This window comes from Toxorhynchites rutilus, chromosome 3, assembly GCF_029784135.1.
Source record: "Toxorhynchites rutilus septentrionalis strain SRP chromosome 3, ASM2978413v1, whole genome shotgun sequence".
Classification (NCBI taxonomy): Eukaryota; Metazoa; Arthropoda; class Insecta; order Diptera; family Culicidae; genus Toxorhynchites; species Toxorhynchites rutilus.
The window spans coordinates 18,418,142-18,442,064 of NC_073746.1; the positions used below are offsets into that span (position 1 = coordinate 18,418,142).

A 23,923-nucleotide genomic window follows, 5' to 3' on the forward strand; every position below is an offset into this window, starting at 1 on the left:
ATTTTCATGTCGATCGGTTCAGTAGTTTCCGAGTCTATAAGAATCAGACAGACAGACAGACATCTATCCATTTTTATATATATAGACTAGCTGACCCGGAAAACTTCGTCCCGCCCAAAATTTGATTTTCGTTATCAATACCTTCAAACATTCACGTTTTATCACTAAGCGCAAGTTAATGGGTCCAATCGTAGAACTGTTCATTAATTGATCTTCTAATCGACCCCGTTGAATTTACCTTCTACTTTCAAATTTCTAGTACTTCTACCAAAACTCATCATTATAATGTCAGATTATTTTCAGACACAATTCTCGTTCAAGACTTTTCAACCACTTGCAAATAACATGTTTCTCCGTTACATGGAATAAATGTTTGATACTGAAAATATGATAGAATAAAGATAGCTCTAAATCGGACAATTCCTTCCTCGAGTTTTGCTCCTACATTTGGCAATACATTTTTATTGGTATAGAAAGAAGAAGATAAAGATATTTTGTTAGCGCAAACATCAAATGGAATAACAACGCTTGTCACTATGTAATTGTAGAACATATGGGAATTTAATTTTTCGAATTTTCCCTTCAGAGTTTTCCGAAAATTTTCAATTGTCATGTTTGATTGGAATATTTTTGGTTGAAATATGTGTAATATTTTTACCCTCTCCATTCCAGAGGAGGGAAGGGTGCCATACCATCATAGAAACATTACTCATACCCAAAAACCCTCGCATCCCAAATTGTGCTTCATTAGTTCTCGAGTTATGCAGAAGTTTGTGTTTCATTTGTATGGCCCCCTTCGAGAGGCGGAAGGAATGTCGAACCACTATAAAAACATTTATTGCTCCCTAGCTCCCTAAAACCTCCATATGCCAAATTTGGTTCCGTTTTCTTGATTAGTTTTCAAGTTATGCAGAATTTTATGTTTCATATATATATATATATATATATATATATATATATATATATATATAAGTTACCGTCAATTCCAAACGGCAACACCAGCCATGCACCAGCTCGAACAACCTAAACAGCGGCATCATCACTTTTGGCCAAACGTCCCATCTTCACTGAAATAACATATTCAACGTAGACACCACAACACGAATCAGCATAACAGGCAACGGTACGCAACTCGAGAATGTAGGTATCAAATTCCCTTCGGCTCATTGAGTAGGCATAAATCATAAGTCATGTAAACTGGAAGCGATAATAAAGTTAGTCTTAATCTTACAGTGAACAAGTGTAGTTCTTTTTTAAAAACGCTCTCCTTTAATTTAAAAACGTAAGTGGCGCAGTCGTGCGGATTGCGGTTTTAGTTAGAAGTTCGCGTGTGTGACCGAATCGACGGCTTATCGATTGTAGTGGCACCCCAAGGACAACTAACAAAACCAAGCGATCAGAACCAGCGAAGGAATATCGCAAAAATTAAGGTAAGCAAAAAGAGACTAGGTATAGTGATTTAATATTTAGTGATTTAATAACGAATAAAAAGGTGATTTTTTTTATAACTGGTACCAAGTGAAATACTTTATAAAAGGATATTTTAATTTCCTAGAGACTAGGTGTAGTGATTTAATATTTAGTGATTTAATAACGAATAAAAAGGTGATTTTTTTTATAACCGGTACCAAGTGAAAAACCTTATAAAAAGATATTTTAATTTCCTAGAGACTAGGTGTAGTGATTTAATATTTAGTGATTTAATAACGAATAAAAAGGTGAATTTTTATAACCGGTACCAAGTAAAATACTTTTTTAAACAAGGAAATTTTAATTTCCAAAATTAAGCGATTTAGGAATTTCAATCGAGGCCGAGACATGGCAGAGAACCAGCTCGAACTTCTCCAAGCGAGTTTGGAACAACTGGCCAGCCGTCTGGCCGAGAAGGATGAGCAGATCGCTCAATTACAAATCCAAGCAGCGCAAGGTGAGCGAAATGCTCAATCACTTGCCGCCCAACTGGCTGCCAACAGGCAAGCGAACCCCGTGCAGGTGATTCAAGTGCCGGAGCAAAGAACGGAATCGATACTAAAATCGTTACAGACGCCCCAAATTATTCGGGATCTTCCGTGTTTCGACGGAAACCCGTTAAAATTAAACTCATTTTTAAAGGGGATTGATAATATAATCCCTCTGCTGAATGAGGCACAGAATACTAACGTCTATAGAGTGTGGATTCAAGCGATCCGCACAAAAGTAATTGGGGACGCTGACAACGTACTCGAACTATACGGCACCAACCTAACGTGGGCCGAGATAAAACAAACCCTAATCACACATTACAGCGACAGGCGTGACGAGGTCTCCCTCACCAGAGACCTCTTCAAATTGAACCAAATCGGAAACGTGGAAGAATTTTACTCCAAGGTATCGCACATCGTTTCACTGCTCACAAATAATCTGAGCATAACAGAACAAAATGCAGCCGTGAAACAAGCAAAGAAAGAATTTTTCCAGGACATAGGGCTAAAAGTTTTCCTCGCTGGCTTAAGAGAGCCGCTAGGACCAATCATTAGAGCCCAATGCCCCACTACAATGAAAGACGCTCTCCGACTTTGTATGGAGGAGCAAAACTATAATTATGTAAAATCATATAAACCAATGCTACCACCGAAACCATTTAATCATACAAGAGCTCCTATTCCTCCAAACATACCTACCCGGCCAGTGAATCCTTTTAAATTTTCAGCACCATACAATGGTCCTGTGAACGTACCCCGTTTTCCACCGAACCCCAAACCAATCAATTGGCAACCTAATTTCTCTCCAAACCCAATTCAGAGACCCCCAATTTTCAGAAATAATTTCACCCAGCAACCAAATCCTAATTTTCCCCGCAATCAGTTTGGACAAAACCATCAAAATAATTTTCCCAAACCAGTCCCTATGGAGGTGGATCACTCGATCCGAAGTAGGAACGTAAATTACATGAATAGAAACAATAATAACCATTTTAAACCACGCCAGAATTTAAATCCTTTTCACCCAAGTCCCAACTATCATTTCGAACATTGTGAAGAAACATATTTGCCCGATTATGGACATGCTGAAAATGACAATTATGCCTTAGCGAAGGTTGAGGGAAATTACCCAGACTATGACCCCCATAACAACATCTATTCAGAAAATGATCCAAACATTTTCGGAGGAAACATCGAAACCAATGAGACATCTGAGAACACAGAAGGAAATGTAGATGATTTAAATTTTCAACCGGATTCAGACAGTTCAAACGGGAGATAACAAATTTTATCCCATATGTAAAATTAAACACGAAAATAGGAGAGATGAAATTTTTGATAGACAGTGGCGCTAACAAAAATTACATCAATCCTGCGAAAATTGCAAATCTAAAAATTTCCAAACTAAATCATTCTTTCGTCAGAAATATCAACGGCACCCATTCCATTAGCGAATCCGTTGAATTTTCTCCCTTCGATGGAAAACCTCCCATCACATTCTTTTTGTTCAAATTTCATCCCTACTTTGACGGACTTATTGGCTATCAAACATTGACTGAACTTGAAGCCGACATAATCACTTCTTCTAACACACTTAAATTTCCAGACTATACCATCCAGATGAGTAGGAAATATCCTAATTCCTACGACATCAACTTGAATGCAAATGAAGAGGTTCCTATAAAACTTCCAATAGACATACAGAACGGTGACTTCTATATTCCAGAACTTTACTCCTTAACAAACGACGTGAATATCCTTCCAGGACTCTATCGATCAACCGATAATAAAGCTACTGTCATGATTAGAAATACTAGCCATTGTCCGGTGAAAGTTAATTCAAACAGACCTATTTTTTCCGAATTAAACAATTTTGACGAAGTCTCACCTCCTGATTCAATGAATAATAACCCTCAAGAACTGCTGAAACAAATCCGCTCAGACCACCTAAACTCAGAAGAACGCCAAAATCTGTTCAAAATAATAAAGAAATACAGCGATATATTTCATCAAGAAGGACTAAACTTGACCTTCACAAGTGCTATTAAACACGAAATTAACACCAAAGATGAAATACCGGTACACTCGAAATCCTATAGATACCCTTATTGCCATAAAGCTGAAGTGCAACAGCAAATAAGCAAAATGCTCGATCAGGGTATTATTCGTCACTCGAGCAGCCCTTGGTCTTCCCCGGTGTGGATTGTCCCCAAGAAAGAGGACGCATCAGGGAAGCGAAAATGGCGTCTAGTGATAGACTATAGAAAATTGAACCAAAAGACTATCGAAGACAAGTACCCTATACCCAATATAAATGAAATATTGGACAAACTGGGACGTTGTCACTATTTCTCTACATTGGACTTAGCTAGTGGGTTTCACCAAATTGAAATTCAAGATCGGGACATACCAAAAACCGCCTTCAGCGTGGAGCATGGGCACTATGAATTCCTTAGGATGCCATTTGGTCTTCGGAATTCTCCATCCACGTTTCAACGCGTGATGGATAATGTCCTTAGAGATTATATTGGCACCATATGCCTTGTGTATATGGATGACATTATAATTTTCTCCACCAGTCTTCAAGAACACATTGAAAGCCTTTGTAAAATTTTCGATAGACTTAAAAGATTTAACATGAAACTTCAGTTGGACAAAAGCGAATTCTTGAAAAAAGAAGTTGCTTTCCTGGGTCATATTGTGACTCCAGAGGGCGTTAAGCCTAATCCCAATAAAATACAAACAATAAAAGAGTGGCCTTTACCTAAGAATGAGAAACAACTCCGTGGGTTCCTCGGCGTGTTAGGATATTATAGGAAGTTCATTAGAGACTTTGCGAAAATCGCAAAGCCCCTAACAAACTGTTTGAGGAAAGGTGAGGAAGTCCATCATTCAGAGGAATTTATTGAAGCTTTTCACAAATGTAAAAATATATTAACAAGTAGCGACATACTGCAATACCCCGACTTTACACGAGACTTCATCTTAACCACAGACGCCTCTAACCACGCGATTGGAGCCGTATTATCCCAAGGCATAATAGGTCGAGACAAACCAGTAGCGTTCGCCTCGAGAACTCTAACCAAATCCGAAGAAAATCTCTCAACGATCGAAAAGGAATTACTAGCCATTTGGTGGGGCTGTAAATACTTTCGACCATATTTATTTGGCCGCAAATTCACACTATACACTGACCACCAGCCCTTGACTTACGGTTTAAATTTGAAAACCCCCAACAGTAAATTGATCCGCTGGAGATTAGATCTTGAAGAATACGACTATGACATTAAATACCGACCAGGCAAACAAAACACTGTTGCCGACTCCCTATCTCGGATTCCCCTAGAGATCAATCTCAACGAAGACACAGATAATAACGAAGACGAAAACGATACCGACGACGCAACCGTTCATTCGGCAGACACGGATGACTCGGAATTCATACCTATGACACTAAAACCACTGAATGCATTTTCAAATCAAATAGTTTTAAAAATTGGACAGACAGACAGTGAAGAAGTCGAAGAGATTTTTCCACGCGTGTTCAGAAAAACGATAACAAAATTACATTTCGGAGTTCCGACCCTTCTAAGAATACTACGTGATTACACAAATCCAAAAAAATTAAATTGCATCAATTGTCCAGAGACCGTCCTACCTTCTCTTCAAATAGTCTACAAAAACTATTTTAGCCGAAATAAAACTTTTAGAATGAGAATATCCCAAATCACCTTAGAAGACGTCACTACCGAAGAACGCCAGAACGAAATCATACGAGGACAACACGATTTCGCCCACAGAGGTATTCAGGAAAATCTTCAGCAAATCTCTCGAACATACTATTTCCCTAGCATGAAAAGAAAAATCAGAACGTACATAAGATTATGCGATCAATGCAATAAAGCCAAATATGATAGAGCACCTTACAAAATCAAACTAGGACAGACCCCCATCCCAAAACGGCCACTAGAGATTATCCATGTGGACATATTCATATCTCAACCGGATATGTTCTTATCCATTGTAGATAAATTCTCTAGGTTCGGAGTTTTAGTAAGTATCAAGTCCAGAACAATACAAGATATAAGAAGAGCCCTTCTGAAGTTCTTTAGCACTCATGGGAAACCTCAACTTATTGTATGCGATAACGAGCCATCCATGAGATCTATTGAGGTTCGAGGACTCCTCGATGACCTAGGCATACAAATATATTTTACACCGACAAATCATAGCGAGACCAACGGAATAGTGGAAAGATTCCACAGTACACTCGCCGAGATTTATCGTTGTAATAGGCATAAGTATGAATCACTATCCAACAAAGAATTATACAGAATTTCTTGCACTTTATATAATGAAACCATACATTCTGCAACTAACATGAAACCCCGAGAAATCTTTTTAGGTATCAAGGACCAAGATGAAAGACCTCCGGACGCCGAAGAAATATTGGCAAAAAGAGATAAATTATATGACGAAGTCGTATTAACACTGACCAAAACACAAAGGAACACACATAAACAACACAACCGGCATCTGGAAGACGAACCAAAATTGGTCCCAGATCAGCAAGTGTTACATAAAGTGCAGGGAATTCGGAATAAAACGAGAAAACGATATTCAACGGTTCAAGTTGTCGAAGACAGATTGAAAAGCTTTATTGACGACTCGAATCGTAGATTACACAAAAATAATATAAAAAGAATAAATAATAACTAATAATATTTTTTCTTTCAGATGGCACTTTGTCTGTTGATCCTTCTTGTTCTGCAAATGCAACTTTATTTTGGACAAATCATTCAAATTCAAGACATTTCAACAAACCCCGGACTATTGACCATACGAATGGAATCAACATTCATCAAAAACGGACATATTCACGTTTATCACGAAGTAGACCTCGACCTATACCAACCTATACTTAACCAACTCAACACCATAATCACCGGATTAGAAACCTTTCCTAACATCAGAGAAATCACAAGAATGTTGCGTAGTAAAATGCACGAAATTGCAAACTTATACAGAATCCTTTCCCCTAAGGAGAGACACAGAAGAGGAGCCTTCAATTTTTTAGGGTCTACAATAAAATTAATTACAGGAAACCTAGACCAAGAAGATTTAGACAGAATTAACACGGAGATTGAACATCTCAAGGCAGGAAATCGACAGTTAATTAATGAAAACAATTTACAAGCAACAATCAATGAAAAACTACAAAATAGAATAAATAAAATAATCCAATCCATTAATGACCAACAAAGTAAGTTGGTAAAACAAATTATTTCAAATAGACAAGCTATATTAGATCCCAACAATGTAAACCAAAATTTCACGGCCCTCAGCAAAGTAATCAGAGTTTCATTTCACCTAGACCAAATACGAAACCACCTAGACACCGTATTCGAAACCATTCAATTAGCTCGCGTAAATGTGATTTCGAGGAACTTCCTAGAACCGGAGGAATTAAAAGTCATAGTGCATCAGTTAGAAAAACAGAACATTACATTGCTTAATTCAGAACAGGCTTATGAATTTATAAGTATAAAAATAGTCTTTAAGAACAGCAAATTATATTTTGTTATCTCAGTGCCATTTGTTAAAACGGAAATATTTAACGAGTTGCTGCTGGAACCATTACCAATCAACGGAACATCTCTAAAACTACCATCAAGGACAGCAATAGTAGGAAGCCAATCAACTTATCTTCTCAACGGGCGATGCCAACCTGTGGGACAAAATACCATGTGCGATCAGAACAATCTGATAGACGTTTCCAACGACGCATGTTATTCCAAAATCCTACGAGGATTTTCCGGAAAGTGCAGCTTCGTGGATCACGATGCCAATTCAGGCGTCAAGCGGCTAACTGATTTCCATATCGTGCTGAAGGACGTTCAAAAAGTATTCATACAAACGGATTGCAAACTGACAAACAGAACACTATCAGGTAGTTTTCTAATATACTTCTCAAACTGTGCAGTAATCATCAATGGCACAAAGTTTGACAATCGAGAAAGACACAACAAACAAACACCACTGGCAATATCGCTAGATGGTCTACAAATAGAAAAAGGCGCTCTCGAGGAGAATATAACTATAGAAAAACTACAAGAATTAAACATCCGCAACCGTGAACGAATGGATTCAATAGAAGAATCATTTGCAATCCATATCTCAACAAATATCGGAATATTTTCGATAATTATAATTTCTGGAATAGTAATAGCCATAACGAAAATCAACAAACGCACTAGTAACGTATTTAAAATTGGCCAGCATCCATTCCCAGAACCCCGCAGAACATTACCAGAGAAGAAGGAAAATTCAGAGAAACCAACATCCGCTAAAATCGAACCGGGACGGTTCGAACTTCATGAGGGAGCAGTTACCGTCAATTCCAAACGGCAACACCAGCCATGCACCAGCTCGAACAACCTAAACAGCGGCATCATCACTTTTGGCCAAACGTCCCATCTTCACTGAAATAACATATTCAACGTAGACACCACAACACGAATCAGCATAACAGGCAACGGTACGCAACTCGAGAATGTAGGTATCAAATTCCCTTCGGCTCATTGAGTAGGCATAAATCATAAGTCATGTAAACTGGAAGCGATAATAAAGTTAGTCTTAATCTTACAGTGAACAAGTGTAGTTCTTTTTTAAAAACGCTCTCCTTTAATTTAAAAACGTAAGTTATATATATATATATATATATATATATATGAATATATATATATATATATATATATATATATATATATATATATATATATATATATATATATATATATATATATATATATATATATATATATATATATATATATATATGTCAGCTCCCCTTAGAGAGGGAGGAGAAGTGTCGATTCACCATAGTAACACACATTGCATCCTTAAACCTCCATATGCCTGATTTGGTTTCATTTGCTTGATTAATTCTCGAGTAATTCAGAAATTTGTGTTTCATTTGTATGGCAGGCGATCTGGCGTAGTGGTTACATCCTTACCTCTCACGCTAAAGGTCACGAGTTCAATTCTCACTCCCGACATTCTTCCAAAACGGGAAGTATAAGTGACGAACTAGTCAAAAAAAAAAAGTCACTACAATACAGAAGAGTTTCTTATAGACTCTGCCTACATAAAAAAGCGGTTCGTCCATCTCTAGTTTGATATGTTTAACACGTTCACATTATTTAACACGATGACTCATCGGGTGGCGGCCGCTACCGGGGAAACGCATTCAACTATACTATTAGACAGGGTTGCCAACTATTTTTTTGAAAAATCAGGGAGAATGAAAAAAAATCAGGGAAAATCAGGATATCTCATATTGGGTTGTCCGGAAAGTTCGTACCCACTTTTGAGAAAACAAAAGTATTATTTTTTGAATTTTATATGCACAGTGTTGTTCTGCAATCAATTCAGAAAGTTCTGAAATCTTTCAGGTAGCCTAACAATTCTAAACATTATCTAATTATGGAAGCTAATTTGTCCAGTTGCGAGCAGTATTTGTAAGAATGTATCGACTGGTTGCTTGGTAGAAGCTCACAATACAGAATTCCTCTCCAATACCACCTGAACCAGATCATATTTTTTTCCAGGTGAAGACCGGGTCAGTCGGATTGTTTAAATGAACCGTTTTCATCACCCGCCACGATTTGCTTTAAAAAAAATCGATGCATAGATGAAACGCACAAGTCGTACCGATCTACGTAACCATGTTTCAACTGATGCACATGGACGGAGATTTTAAACATATGTAGTGAACCTGCTAATTCATTTGTCGTGTCTCACGGATCATTCTTGCAACGGATTGCTTCAAACACTTTAATATATATGTTCTTCAAGCAATAAATTATTTTTGTAATAATGTTATTTGCAGCCAAATTGTAATGAAACCTGTATCGTTTATATTTAACTGTACATAATTTTTGGTCGCTAATATTTCTTTCATCGTTTCCGTTCGAAATCTGTTTTTAATCTTCGTTTTATTGAGATTGAATTGCGAGAACCTTCGGGCATATGATTCTTATAGATTATATTTCTTTCACGTCAACTTCAAAATTCAAAAAATGTCGACACTATGCCTTCGAGAATGCGAAAAGATAAAGTATAATCGAAAGGAATAGTAAGCATTATATAATATAACACGGACCGGAAAGCTTTTTAATGTAGGCTATTATGACAGTTCTCATACACATCCAGCAAAGCTCCCAGTATGTTTATATGGATTTTTTTCCTGATTAAGCAAAAAGTAAAAAACCAGGAAAAATCAGGATCATTTTATAAAAATCAGGGAAAATTGAGTGTTTGTCAGGATATCAGGGAGCGTGCCAAAAAGTCTGGGAAATCCGGAAAAATCAAGAAGGTTGGCATCTCTGCTATTATATGTTTTGGAATATCCCCCGTCCGCAGTCGGCGGCATGAACGTGTTAAAGCTTGGATTTGCATCTGTGTGTATGTGATATTCACCCATTACCTATATGATTGGGGGTGTATGTCATTTCAGCCACTTTGAAGTAGGTTCGCTGCATCAATTAGAAGGTCGGTTCCAGAACATGGGAGGCGGTTTATGACCACCGTTTTTTAATAGCGTCTTCCAATTTGATTTTTTATCTCCCACAATTTCAGTACAAAACAACACAACACAAAATCACAATTTTCATTATCAAATTACCAATTTTAATTACGGTTATTTTTTCTAAGGGTGTATCCGGAATCATTGACCTTTTTGCGCGAAAACTCATAACTTGAAATTCAGATAGTTGATTGAGATATCGTGTACACTTTGCTGTTGTAAAATCAATGAACTGTTAGGGATAATAACATCTTGAATACACCGTTGAAGAATCTTGCTCAAAAACTGAATCTAGTATCAAAAATGTGTATAGCTATAAACATGACCGTTCGGTATTGTTTGAAATATTTTCGTTAGAAAGCTCTTTCAATCTAACATTGTTTGGTGCATAGTAGCGCACTCTCTAAAATAATGGTATGACTTTTTTTTAAATATGATATTTCAATTGAAGAAAAGTAATATAAAAAAAGAACTGCGATTGTACATGAAAACTGTACATAACGTTTTATCCTAGGACTAACCGTTCTCGGGTTATTACAAGTTTTAAATAATGAAAACGGAACCTTGATTGCAATGTCCAGAAGCAGTACGAAATTTCTATAATTTCGCGAACATGATTTTCACCAAATTTGAAGAATAATCTACTTTCTTTGAAAAACATTGTTTCTGCAGTTATCAATCGATCAATCGAAAGATTATCGGACATCACTAGTTTCCATTCTGATCGTACTCAGAATTTTGAACCCTAGTTTGATGCCGATCAGCAAGCGAAGTAAGCCTAGCATCGGTCTAGGCCTGATTTTTCAGCCGATGGATTTCGAGCATCGGGTTGCGAGGTTGCAGGTTGAAGATCATTTCGATGAACTTATTCAGTAGTACTTGGAGTTTCTCGCGATGTTTTCGAGCCCATTCCTGCAATACCGGAGATCCATCTTCTGATTTATGATCGGATATAGAAGATCTGTTGACTTACCCAGAGGCATGATATAGAACAGGGGTGGCCAAACTTTTGGGCAAAATCATAACCCGTATACTCGCGCACGGTATCACAGGCCGTGTTTGTCTCTGTAATTCTGCTGTTGTGTGTTGATAAACGTTATTTGATTTTTTCTAAATAGTAAAAGTTATAATTAAATAAGAAAAACTCCAGAAAATACTTTTTTTTTCATTCAGTTTCAATAGTCTTTTAATTCAGTCTCCTCAAAACAAAATTTGGTCTGTCTGTGAGACTTTATGTTCGAGTATAGGAGGGTTAACAAGTTGAGCCCCGATTTTTTTTTTCTGCGCTTTCATTCAACCCGCATCAAGAGCGTTTGCACAATATCAGTGTCGGTCCCAGCTCCCAAAGATATTTATTGCATGAATAGAAAATATCATAAATTCGTTTACTAGGTAGTCAGATTTTGTAAAACATCCGAAAACAAACCGTATGTATATTTATTTTTTTATTCTATGACTGTCAGACTCAGTCAGTTTGCACTTTCCTACCAAAAAGTTCAACGTCGGCCCCTAGAGACCGACGCGGGGCTCAACGTGTTAATTAGAGGAAGAACATAGGTCATATTAAAAAATATTCAATGATAAAATTATTCTATAAAATAAAAATATTTATCGGTTACTAAAGAATAGATAAGTAATACTTTATTTTCTGTTAAGTCTCATCAATCAATATCGTTCATTTTTTTTAAGGAAATTGTGATTTATGAACATTCAAAGCATTTATTTTCCATAAAAATTCACTCAAGATGATTATTGTATCCCTCAATTACCTAAAGATATAAGGACCCTTTACGCGTATTATAGAGCTTGCCACTCAGAATGCATTCAAAGCGTGTTATTTGGCATAGAAATCTCGACAAAGTACTAATAAAAATGACGCAATAAATACTACGTTGAGACGGCAAAATTCCTTTAGGAACGTTTCTGCCATTTAAGAAGATTATGCCGGATGTTCCCAGAGAAAACTTTGTTGAAATTGTTCCTAGTGACAATTTTTTGCTTTATTGCAAGTTATGGTCGAACAACGAACCATGGAAGAAAATATTAGAACGGGAACCCACACACAGGAGAACTGGCATATTCACGACTGGTGGGATTATATATTCAATCCATTGAGTTTTGAGGTGACACTATCCTAGACCAGCTGGCGGGCGCCTAGGAATACCTACGCGGGTGACCGGTGTGTTCTGCTGCTGGTTTCGGCTTTATCGATTACCGAAGACATAGCACCAATTCTACATGTCCAGTAGTTCAATAAAAAAAATCAGGTTAGGAACCACTGAAAAAGGTGTAAGTAGGAGGAAATTGAATTCTGAAAGTCCAGGGATGTGTGTTGCGTCTTCAACCGAGAGTATTGCTGGCAGCCGCTCTCTTCGGACATGCTGCTGATCTTTTGTGCAACTCCACAACTTGCGCAGATAGAGTCGGTTGTTTCGATTAGGTTTCAGGCAGTTCTCGGTCATTCTTTGCAGTTCTTTGTTCCATGCTCGAGCACTGGTTGACTTCCTGGTTATACATACCGTTTTTTTTTCAATTAAAAATAATTCCGACCGCAAAGGGTCAAAGTTATCAATTGATTAGGCTCAAATCAATTGTTTGAGCTTAAAACAGCGTTATCGAGCTTGTGTGTTTAAAAATCCCCGAAGTGAATGCCGAATTCAACTTTACTGGTGTACATTCTTCTCGCAGCTGCAGTTTCCAATATTATTATATTCCGAATATTTTCATGAACAAAATAATTAATTGGATCCAACTCACTTCCAACAATATTTTCCAATGAACTTTTGTACTTAAAGCTTGTAAATTCAGTATCCGATCGCATCGAATCCACCCCACGCTACGGTAGTTTTCACCGCCGGCCCTGCTATGACGAGCGCTAGCTGAAGCATCATTTCAGAGGATATGAATACTTGACGCGAGGTTACGCTTCGGGATTTCTTTCTCCGACCGCAGCGCAAAACACACACACCCACACACAGGAGAACTGGCAGACGGGAGACGTTTTTGCGAACCAATGCAACCGCTATCCATAGTAACACCATTGAAAAGCTTGGTTTATCTTCGCACGATAGAAAGCAGAAAAAAAGAATCCTCTGACCTCAGTAATGGCGAACAGAGACCGGGGAAAAGGAAAGACCGCTTCTCTCGCGCGGCGGATGCGGATGCCCCGGGAAATGGAACAGACAAGCCACTGCTGCATGTGTACATTATATGTGGTATAAAACGTGGAGAGTTCCTTTGCCCTTTGACCCATTCTGCTGCTGCTACTGGTGCTGCTGGTGGCGATTGGATGGGAGTCAGAATGAGATCTGTTGGAAGTGCGGATACGAGACTATAAATTTTTATCGCTTTTATCGGTTTCCCCCCTTCCCCGAGTCCGGGCGGAAACGATCGGATTTCACACATATAGTGCTTGTAAGAAGGTCAATCGAAGTCCTAAATCCATTTGCTGGTTGGATGTTTTTCTTGTAGATTTGGTACAGATATTATCCGACAGTTGATCTTCGCCCTCGAAAGCCGGAGGAGCGCGCAAAAAACACATTCCATCTGACAAATATGATGTGCGGGGCATGGCGGCTTCGTGTTGAACACATTTGAGATAACCACCGCCGCCATCGCACACGCTAACTTCGGTTTTCTAATGTGAAGAGAGAGAGATACTAGAAGCGGGCGAAAGAACCAGCGAAGAAAAACTTTTCAAAATTTAACCGCCGCAATCAAGGCTGTTTTGTGGCTTCATTTTGCGAATGATAAGCGGTTGGCGGTGGTTGTGGTGCGGTGGAGTGGAAGAGGGAGGGAGGTGCAAAATGTGAACCAAAAGAACCACACATTTGAAGCCTAACGGTAATGGCAGCCACAGAAGAATAGACAGAGTACACCTCAACTGAGATAACGCCAAGTTGTGTCGTTGGTGAGAAGTGCAATTGGAATAGTTTCCTCATTCGCCCCATGATGATACTGACGATGATAAGAAGGGGTGCACACCAAACGGTTGGGGGAAACTTTCTGAATAGGACAAACGAGTGAAGGTGCAGGTTAATTTGTGGCTTCACTTCTTGCTGGAGGAAAAGAAATTCACGGGCAGAAAGTTTGATCGGTCTAAGCACAGCCCTTCGTAAAGAAAAAATTTCATCACAGCCGCCGATCAGAGCCGCCAGTGCTACGGAAATATCCGTAGATCTACGGATTAATTTATCTGTTTATTTATTGGAATCTAAGAAATTCAGTAAAATTTCTATGGAATCATGCGGATTTTGGATTTCTGAAAATATAGATCCGATTTTTTCGGAATAATAATGTATTACCAGATTTTAGACGATTTCAAGATTCGCACAAGCAAGAATGAATTTCATTAAGATTTCATTAATTTCAATTTTTTCGAATTCATGAAATTTTTAGTCGAATTTGACTAAATCTTCAATCAAAACATTATTTAGGTTCATATCTAAACCTTGTTAAGTTACAATTCAACAACGTTTCATGATTTCATTATTAACCTTGAACGACAATTTATTTTCAGTCAGCACTGCTGTGGCAACCAATTTAATTTTCTTAGTTCTAAGAGGGGGGTTCATATAGAAACTTACGGTTTTGTTGCTCAAATAATTTCCCTCTTTCTTTTAGCCATATCTGGCAATATTATATATTTATGATATTCCATTCAGAAAAAAAATATAATCACTTCTATAGACGGGTAATAAAATAACGTCTATTAAACTTCATGTTGTGTCGTTGTGTTTACGCAATAATGGCTGCATAGATTTATGCAAATTACATACTGTCGGTAATTAGAAGCGTACACACGAGTATATCAAAGCAATAGACTCGATATGACCTACAGATACTGCTCTCATAAAAAGCATCAAGCCTCAATAATTGCTGGCGCCTCCAGCTCGTCATTGTCATTGTTTGTTCAAGAAAGTTTATGATGAGCTGGACACGTCATTTCCGTTCAAGGGGTTCAGATACAGTACTGGACAACATAAAGTACGCATCTGTGATATTTTCAAACTTTCTGGATTTTCGTAGAATCTAAGGCAGATGGATATTCAAAGAGTTCTAACAAAAAAACAGTACTGACAGTACTGGAGGTATAGCCCCAATCACTGTTCGTTAGACGCGCTGCTTTTTCGTTTTAATCTTGCCGACAGCAATCTCTGCGGTTGTGGCCATGGTTACCACGACATCGAACACGTTGTTTGGTCGTGCGAGTTGTATCTTGTCGCCAGATCGAATTTAGAAAACTCCCTTCGGGCTGGAGGAAAGCAGTCCAATGTGCCGGTGAGAGATGTGTTGGCTCGGTTAGACCTTGATTACATGTCCCAAATATATGTTTTCCTTAAAGCTATCGATATTCGTGTGTGATTGTTCATACATCCTTTTCCCCTCCTTTTAGTCCTTCGCGAGCTATCGGTTCCCTTCCTACTAACATTAGAATAAGTTAAATTGTAAATACATATTAGATGTAAGGATAGTTTTAAGAATTGAGTGTGAAGTGTCAGTGTGAATGAGAATGTGAATGTGAATGTGAGTGCGAGTGTACACACACTTCTCCTTACATCCCATCCTTTTCCTAATGAAAATGTGTCACCCTTCTAAACTCGAGTCGACCGCGAGTAATCGGTTTCCTATGTCATTATGTCCAAGAATGTCAAGATATCCAAGAATAAACACAACTCGAGTCGACCGCGAGTAATCGGTTTCCTATGTCATTAACCATAGAATTAAGGAAACAACATGTTGATATATGCTAGTTCAAATATAGTTAAGAGTTTTCTCCATTAAACTTATGTAACTGAGCCTGTAAAAATAAACGGATTAATAAAAAAAAAGTACTGGAGTGTACTTTGGGAATATGTTGGATGAATGATTGTTGGGAAATTGTTATTTTTCTGCTGGACAAAATAAAATACACATTACAGTAATTCCACATTCTAACTAATTCTTCTTCATATTAGTACTAGGTATTAAGTCCTTTCTTTTTGGTTCCTTTTGGCCTTTAGCTTCAATCACGGATTGCAAGTATCGAGACATAAAGGGTGTGTCACATCAAATTGCATCACGGAAAAAACGCTGTAGAAATTGAATTTTTAGGAATTATATCTTCAGCTTTCGCTTATAATCAGATAAGAGTGTATAGATCACGTTGGCCATGCTTCACTGTCAATTTTTCGTAAATTTGGAAAAATGTCGTCGAACGAAAAAGAGCGTCGTGAATTAATCCTGTGCACTCATTTCGAGAATCCGGAGTTGTCACATCGGGACATCGGTAAGATGCTGGGAATCGTCCAATCCACGGTCAGCAGAGTACTAAAACGATACTTCGAGAACCTAACCATCGACCGGAAGGTGAAGAACGGCAAAAATGGATGCTCCGTCAGTGAAAAAGATCACAAGCGGGTAGTTAAGCAGTTTAGACGTGATCCGAGAAGTTCGGTCCGGGATGTCGCCAATAAGCTGAATTTGTCAAGTTCATTCGTCCAGCGGACCAAGCAGCGGGAGGGCCTGCGTACATACAAGGTTCAGAAGGCTCCTAACCGCGACGAAAGGCAAAACATGGTGGGGAAGACGCGAGCCCGAAAGCTGTACACCGAAATGCTGACGAAGCCGCATTGCCTGGTCAAATTCAGCATTCCGGAGGAGATTCGCAAGCAGAAACTATCAAAGTTTGCCAAAAAGTACATGGTGTGGCAAGCGATCTGCTCTTGCGGAAAGCGAAGCGCCCCCTTCGTGATGACCGGCACGGTAAACGGGCAGGTTTACCTTAAGGAGTGCCTACAGAAGCGCTTACTACTACTATTGAATCAGCACGAGGGCCCGACCATCTTCTGGCCGGATCTCGCTTCGTGCCACTATTCAAAGGACGTGTTGGAGTGGTACGAAGCCAACGGGGTCACCTTCGTGCCAAAGGAAATGAACCCACCCAACGCGCCGGAGCTTCGCCCAATAGTGAAGTATTGGGCGATTATGAAGCAGGCCCTCCGGAAGAACCCAAAAGTTGTCAAATCGGAGGCGGACTTCAAGAGAAAATGGATTTCTGTTCAAAAAAAACTACAACCTGACGTTGTACAGAACCTTATGGACGGGGTAAAGAGGAAGGTGCGAGCAAACGGGCTTGGGCTCAAAGTATGAATAAAAGGAAAATGCCAAAAGTTGTTTAATAGTTTTTATTTTACTGTCTAAAATTTTCAAAAGGATCGGTCTACTGGGCGAATTTCTACAGCGTTTTTTCCGTGATGTAATTTGATGTGACACACCCTTTACTATCAACGAGGTTTCTGATATGTTGGAATTGATATTGATCCAGGCTTGTTCCAAAGCTTCAAACAGTTTGTCGCGGTTGGTGACATCTGCCTTGTCGACATTTTGATCCAAAATGGACCTCTAAATTTCTATTGAATTTATGCCCGGGCTTTGTGGTGGCCATTCCTATAGCTTAATACGTTAAACACGAAAGTACGCAATGGTTTTGTGGGCGGTTTTAGGATCGTTGTCTTGTTGAAAAATGAACTTCTTTTCTAAGCCAACTTTTCGCGTCGACTCTTCAGGATTCCTTTCCAAAATGCTGATGCAAAGCGTCCTCACATCATGATACTGCCACCTCCTGACAAACCTGTTCACATTTCAAATCAATGGTCGGTGTTGAGCAAATCCACTCGCATATCCCAATTCCTTCAGTCTTCTGCACACAGTTCTTTCGGAGATTTTGACCTTTTCACGCCCAAATATATACAAATAAATATTTCCCTTCTACAAAAATCGTTATCGATCGTTCAATTATTATTGAATCGATATTTTTTTTACTGGATGTCAAAATAAAACGTATGTCCAAGGCAGCAAATGTGTTCATGAACGAATAAAAAAAACAGTCGAACATGGTCCGGTCTGACTTAACAAATACCACATAATAATAATTTCCCATGATATTAAAGGAATCCTATACACCCTGCTGTGTTTTTCTGGTAATATTCTGGTGATATTCTCTCACAATAGCTAAAATATTGTGTTGTATTGGCATATTTATTCTTGGACATCTTATGGTCCTGAAAGGGTTAAATCAGCATTTTCACGAATCACTCGGCTGGTAGCGAAAGGATTTTTAGCCACTTCTCGAGAAATTCGGCGATCATCGCTGGTTGTAGTTTTCCGTTTCCATCCTCCACCTTCCTCCACCGATCCGATCTGCGTTTTCCAAGCTTACGTGCTCCTGCTTCACTTGAATCGTATTTTTGAGTATTTTTTCTTTGAAAAAGACCTCATGTTTTTCACTATAAGATCACGGATATCTACTTGCTTTTTCCCCCATCTTATCAGATTGAACCACGAACTATAATGATTTGTATTCTTTTTGTAATTGTATTTTGCATTGATTTGGCTCAAATTTTGCAGACGCATTCTTTATGATCAAAAAGGAGAATTTGCATAATCGATTTGCCATTTTAACTATAGCCTTACTTTTGAGAAAGGTGTAAGCAAAGATTGCTTGAAAATTTAAAAAAAGTATAACTCAGAAACGGTTGCTTCAATTGATTTGATGTATTCCGCATTGTTTTAAGTATGTACTGTTAGAAAAAATGTTTTATTTTTATTTTATTTCGGAAACTTTGTCCAGCCCAAAATTTATTTTCTGTTATCAATACCTTCAAACGTTCACGATTTCTTACTAAGCAGAATTCAACTCTCGCAGAACTATTAATTGATTGATCTTCTAATCGACCCTTATTTTCAGACACAATTCTAGTTGAAAATTTTTCAACCACTTGCAAATAACATGGCTCTCCGTTACATGAAATAAATGTTTGATACAGAAAATATGATAGAATAAAGACAGCTCTAAATCGGATAATTGCTTCCTCGAATTTTACTCTTATGAACACATTCAGCGATCCATTTTTATTTATATAGGTAGAAGAAAATATAGGAGTGCGTTTTATCACATTAAAATCCATTTCCACTTTCGAACAATCAATCAATTTCATTAGCGCAAACATCAAGTGGTCTAACAACGCTTGTCGCAATGTAATTGTAGAACATGTGGGAACTGGAGTTTTCCGAAAATTTTCAATTGTCATGTTTGGTTGGAATAAGTGTAATATTTTTTCACCCCCTATCCCCTATATGATCTATTTGTTTGATTATTTCTCGAGTTATGAAAAAAGTTTGTCACAAACTGTTTGTGTTTCATTGTATGGCAGCCTTAGAGAGGTGGGAGAAGTGTTGAACCACCTTAGAAACGTTTCTTGGCCACAAAAACCCCCACATGCCAAATTTGGTTCAATTTGCTTGATTAGTTCTCGAGTTATGCATAAATTTGTATTTCATTTGTATGGCAGCCCTTCCTTAGTGAAGAGGGAGGAGTGTCGAACCACCATAGAAACATTCATGGCTCTTTAAAACCTCCAAATACCTAGTTTGTTTCCATTTGCTTGATTAGTTCTAGTGTTATGCAGAAATTTGTGTTTCATTCGAATGGCAGCCTCCCCTTAGAGAAGTGGGAGGACCGTTAAACCACCTTAGAAACGTTTCTTGCCCACAAAAACCTCCATATGCCAAATTTGGTTCCATTTGCTTGATTAATTCTTGAGATATGCAGAAATTTATGGTTCATTTGTATGGTATGAATTGTTTTGGATAACATATATAACAAATTTTACTTATTGCAAAGTGGATCGATGTGAGAAAAATGTAAACAAAAGTGTTATAAGTTCATAAAATAATAAAATTACGAATAAAAACGCAATAAATTAATGAAATGTATTTAAATCGATTCAGCATAATGGAATATGTTCAGACCGAAAATAATAACATGATGAGTAGAGGACTTATAATATTTTGTCCACCTTTTATTCAGATTGATCCGCTTTGCAATTAGTAATATTTATTGCAGCGCATAATCCAAAACAATTCAAACATCAAAAGATTATTTGTAGAGAAAATTTTTCTCGACAAAAAAGTGATAAGATTTGATGAAAATGTATATTTGTTCACACAACCCATTATCATAAAAATTAACCATATTACTTAATTAATTCAAGCATAGCAGTCGAAGTTATCTACTCTTTTAGGAAAATTATCTTTTAGGTTCAAAGGAAATATTCGAACACGACCAAAAGTTGAAATTTTCACTAAATTTTATTGTCAAATCCACGTATCTCAGAAACGGTAGCATTTCTAAAACCAATTAGAAGAAACATTCAACAATTTTAAAAAACTTTTTTCAAAAACAAATACCTCTTATGTCCTTTATTTCTCCATTTTGGTGCACTGTGCAGCAAACTTCATTAGTTGTCGGCTACAATATTTGATATACAGGCAACCCTGTTTTTGTGCGGGGGATATGGACCGCATAAAAAATCGCATAAAAAAATCTTACTAATCGTACTAAGTAGCTTTAAAAAATAGTGTTCGCTACACAATTTGAAGATTTACATTATTTATGTGGTGAATAGGGAATAAAATAACACAAAAAAAAAAAATAAAAAACCGCACACAAACAGGTTTCACTGTATATAGGAAAAAATCAAAAAACCCCTTTCTTGAGAAAATTGCGTTGTAAATGTCATTTTTTAAATAAAATAAAAATTAAACATCTGAATAATAGTAATCTGATTATGTTATTAAAAACGTTTACTATGTTTCGACCAAGCGAAAATAGGGTTTAACTACAATTATGCCTTAGTGTGAGTAACACATGCAATTCTTTAACAAAATTTTTACACCAATTGTTAGTATATTAAAAATACTACATTTTACCCGAATTTATCGAGTTCCGATATCTTATTAAAAAAAAAAAAATAGTGGGTGCGTTTTTTTGTTCTGTAATGTAATTCAACTTTTTTTCCAAAAAAAATTCTACTTTCGAACTGGCTGGAGAGGCATATTTCCTATTGTTTTCTACAAGCGCTGTGAGGATGATCACGCCGCACTTCTAGTAAACGGCTCTGAATTCACACAAAAAAAAGATCTGGCACCTCTTCCAAAGATACACCAACAAACACATCCTCACAGTATGAACAATAGACTCCATTCGGTTATCAATTGCTCATCTCTCAGATTTAAACCTTATCACCAGAACAAAAGCCTCACATTTCGTATTAATCGGTTGTCCGAAACGGTTGCTCTCGTTTTACTAGTATTCCTTGTTTGAGTTCTTATTTTTTCTACCGCTGCACACCCCCGGCGAAATTATTTCACGTTGCATCTTAGAAGTAATACCTTTTTTTTTTTATTTACTTCCATCGAATATTGTGACGCGGAATATCGAAGAATATCCAGGAAAATCGGGCACGCATTCGTGTGTTTTATTTCAAACCCCCCCGCTAGTAGTAGTTACTCGCGTTCATTTTTTCGTCGTTAATTAGCAAGAAAATTCTTCGTCGTGCCCAAATTCCGAGTGATTTTTAGTGATTCCCATTTTAATTTTCCTTCCAACGAGAGGAAATATCTGAAAAAAGTCCGGTTTTACATTTCGTCGCGTGAAGAAGTGTGCCCCAATTTAGTATTCGCACCCCTAACTGCGAGTTTTTCGCGAGTGAAGAAAATCGTGCGTGAAAATGAAAATGCTAGCGTACCAGGAAACCCGCCATCGGTTCTTCAACCCGTTTACCTCCATCGACGAAACAACGCTCGACCTTGATTCCGAGTGAGTAGGACAAACATTAATGTACTCCCAACTTACATAAATGTGTGCACACTATACCATTCCCGCCAGACCAAGCCAAGCCACTAATTTAGCGCGCGCCATTTTGTATTAGATTATTCACTTTTTTTCGCGCTCTATCTCTCTCTCTCTCTCGGGTGTTAGTGTGCGCGCCCTCTTTGGATCGCCTCCCAGAAACGGGAATGAAAGTCACAAAATTAAATTAAGCGAAATTTTCACAGGCATTCCTTCGCACTCTTCCCCCTTCTAATGAGAACGAGGGCACAGCATCCCGCAGCAGCAGCTCCTTCTCGGGGTCACGAGGCAGCAACAGCAGCAGCAGTTGTCCGTGACGAGCGGGTGGCGAGATTTTTTTTCGTCCTTCGAGCAGAACCTAGCAGTGGCGTGGTTTGTCGGCGTTGGAATTAGAACTTGGCTATAATGTAGGATATTTTGTGTGCGGCGAAAGTTTTGGTTTAGCCCCGTTTTTCTCGCATTTCTATTGTGTTGGAAATTTGTGTTTTTTGTGGAAGGAGTTCGAGAGAATGTTCTAGAGAAGCAACTACACTTGGGTTTGTATTTGTGTATGTGGGTGAAGTCTGGGGGTAATTTGGCGTAATGGGTTTAAAGCTAGAATTGGGGTTGATTTGCTGAATTTTGCAGAATATTCATGCGTGTCCGAAACGATAGACGGAGATTCGTTTGATTTTTTTTTCTTAACTCCATTCCATCTCAGTGCAATACATAATTGAAGTGATTTTTTCATAGTTATGTAGCATTCGAATCTCCCTGATAATTACACAAACTGTCTTATAATTTTTATTTTTCATCCTTTTTGAAAACCAGGTAGTTCTGAACAGTTTTTTGTCTTATAGATTCCATTCTAGCCTGTTCAACATCGAAACATTTGACGTGTACCAGTATAACTCTCATCAGTCCGTGTTTCTTTCGACTACCAATTATCACCCAGTAGGGTTTTTCAACGAATTAAGGCAACGCCTTGTGATATTATCAGAAAGTCTTCGTTTACATCTACTTCACCAAATAAATTGATCAAAATAAAATTAAAAAAAAGTTCAACACATGTTTTGTAAGGTGTAATGAATTTCTAACTCCTGATGTTTCACATTCATGATCAAGAATTCATTTCTTCGTTTGTCGCCAATCAGAAATTACTTAAATGCATTCGTCATCAATTGGATACCCATTTGGATTTTAAATTGGCTTGCGTATTTTCATGTTTACACACACGCTATCAACAAAATCCCGATTCTTGACTGTTAACGTCACTACAGGCCTCTGCAACATTCTGGTGGTTGGTTTTTTGAAAGTTTGTCTGTGATTCTTCATCTGCTTCAGTTCTCGTCAGATCAGGCTGATCCTTCGGGGTTTCATTAGCCTAGGAACATTTTTTTCCAAACAAACAGTTCCCAAAGAAGCATTAGTTGAACTTCCGTCATTCGTTATTGTTATCCCAAAACTTGTAGTCATTATTCGCTTACTCTATACACATGTCAGGCACATACTTTCCTAAACATGTTTTGTCGTTTCTCTTTAGGAATTTCGGAGTAGGCTTTACATCCAAAAATATATATTTAGGCCAAATAAGCTCCAGATAACCACTGGCCCCATAACCTATTGAGTGAGTGATACATAGTAGTGATACATAGTAGTGATACATAGTAGTGATACATAATTACTAATATTGCTCATAGTTTTCGATCGACTGATCTGGTC

The 23,923-nt window shown here is 37.8% G+C and overlaps 1 protein-coding gene across 6 annotated transcripts in view; it reads left to right on the plus strand.

The window, feature by feature from the left end:
- The window catches only part of LOC129776205 (CUGBP Elav-like family member 2), an 852,400-nt gene that overhangs the window by 414,783 nt on the left and 413,694 nt on the right, over positions 1-23,923 (plus strand). Inside the window, exon 1 of one of the 6 annotated variants that reach the window (XM_055781713.1) lies at positions 21,633-22,189. The exons of the other annotated variants lie outside the window; for them this stretch is intronic. Coding sequence (XP_055637688.1) covers positions 22,101-22,189 — 89 coding nt within the window. The 5' untranslated portion in view covers positions 21,633-22,100. Of the gene's footprint in view, positions 1-21,632; positions 22,190-23,923 lie in introns of those variants that run through there. 6 annotated transcript variants of the gene reach the window in all.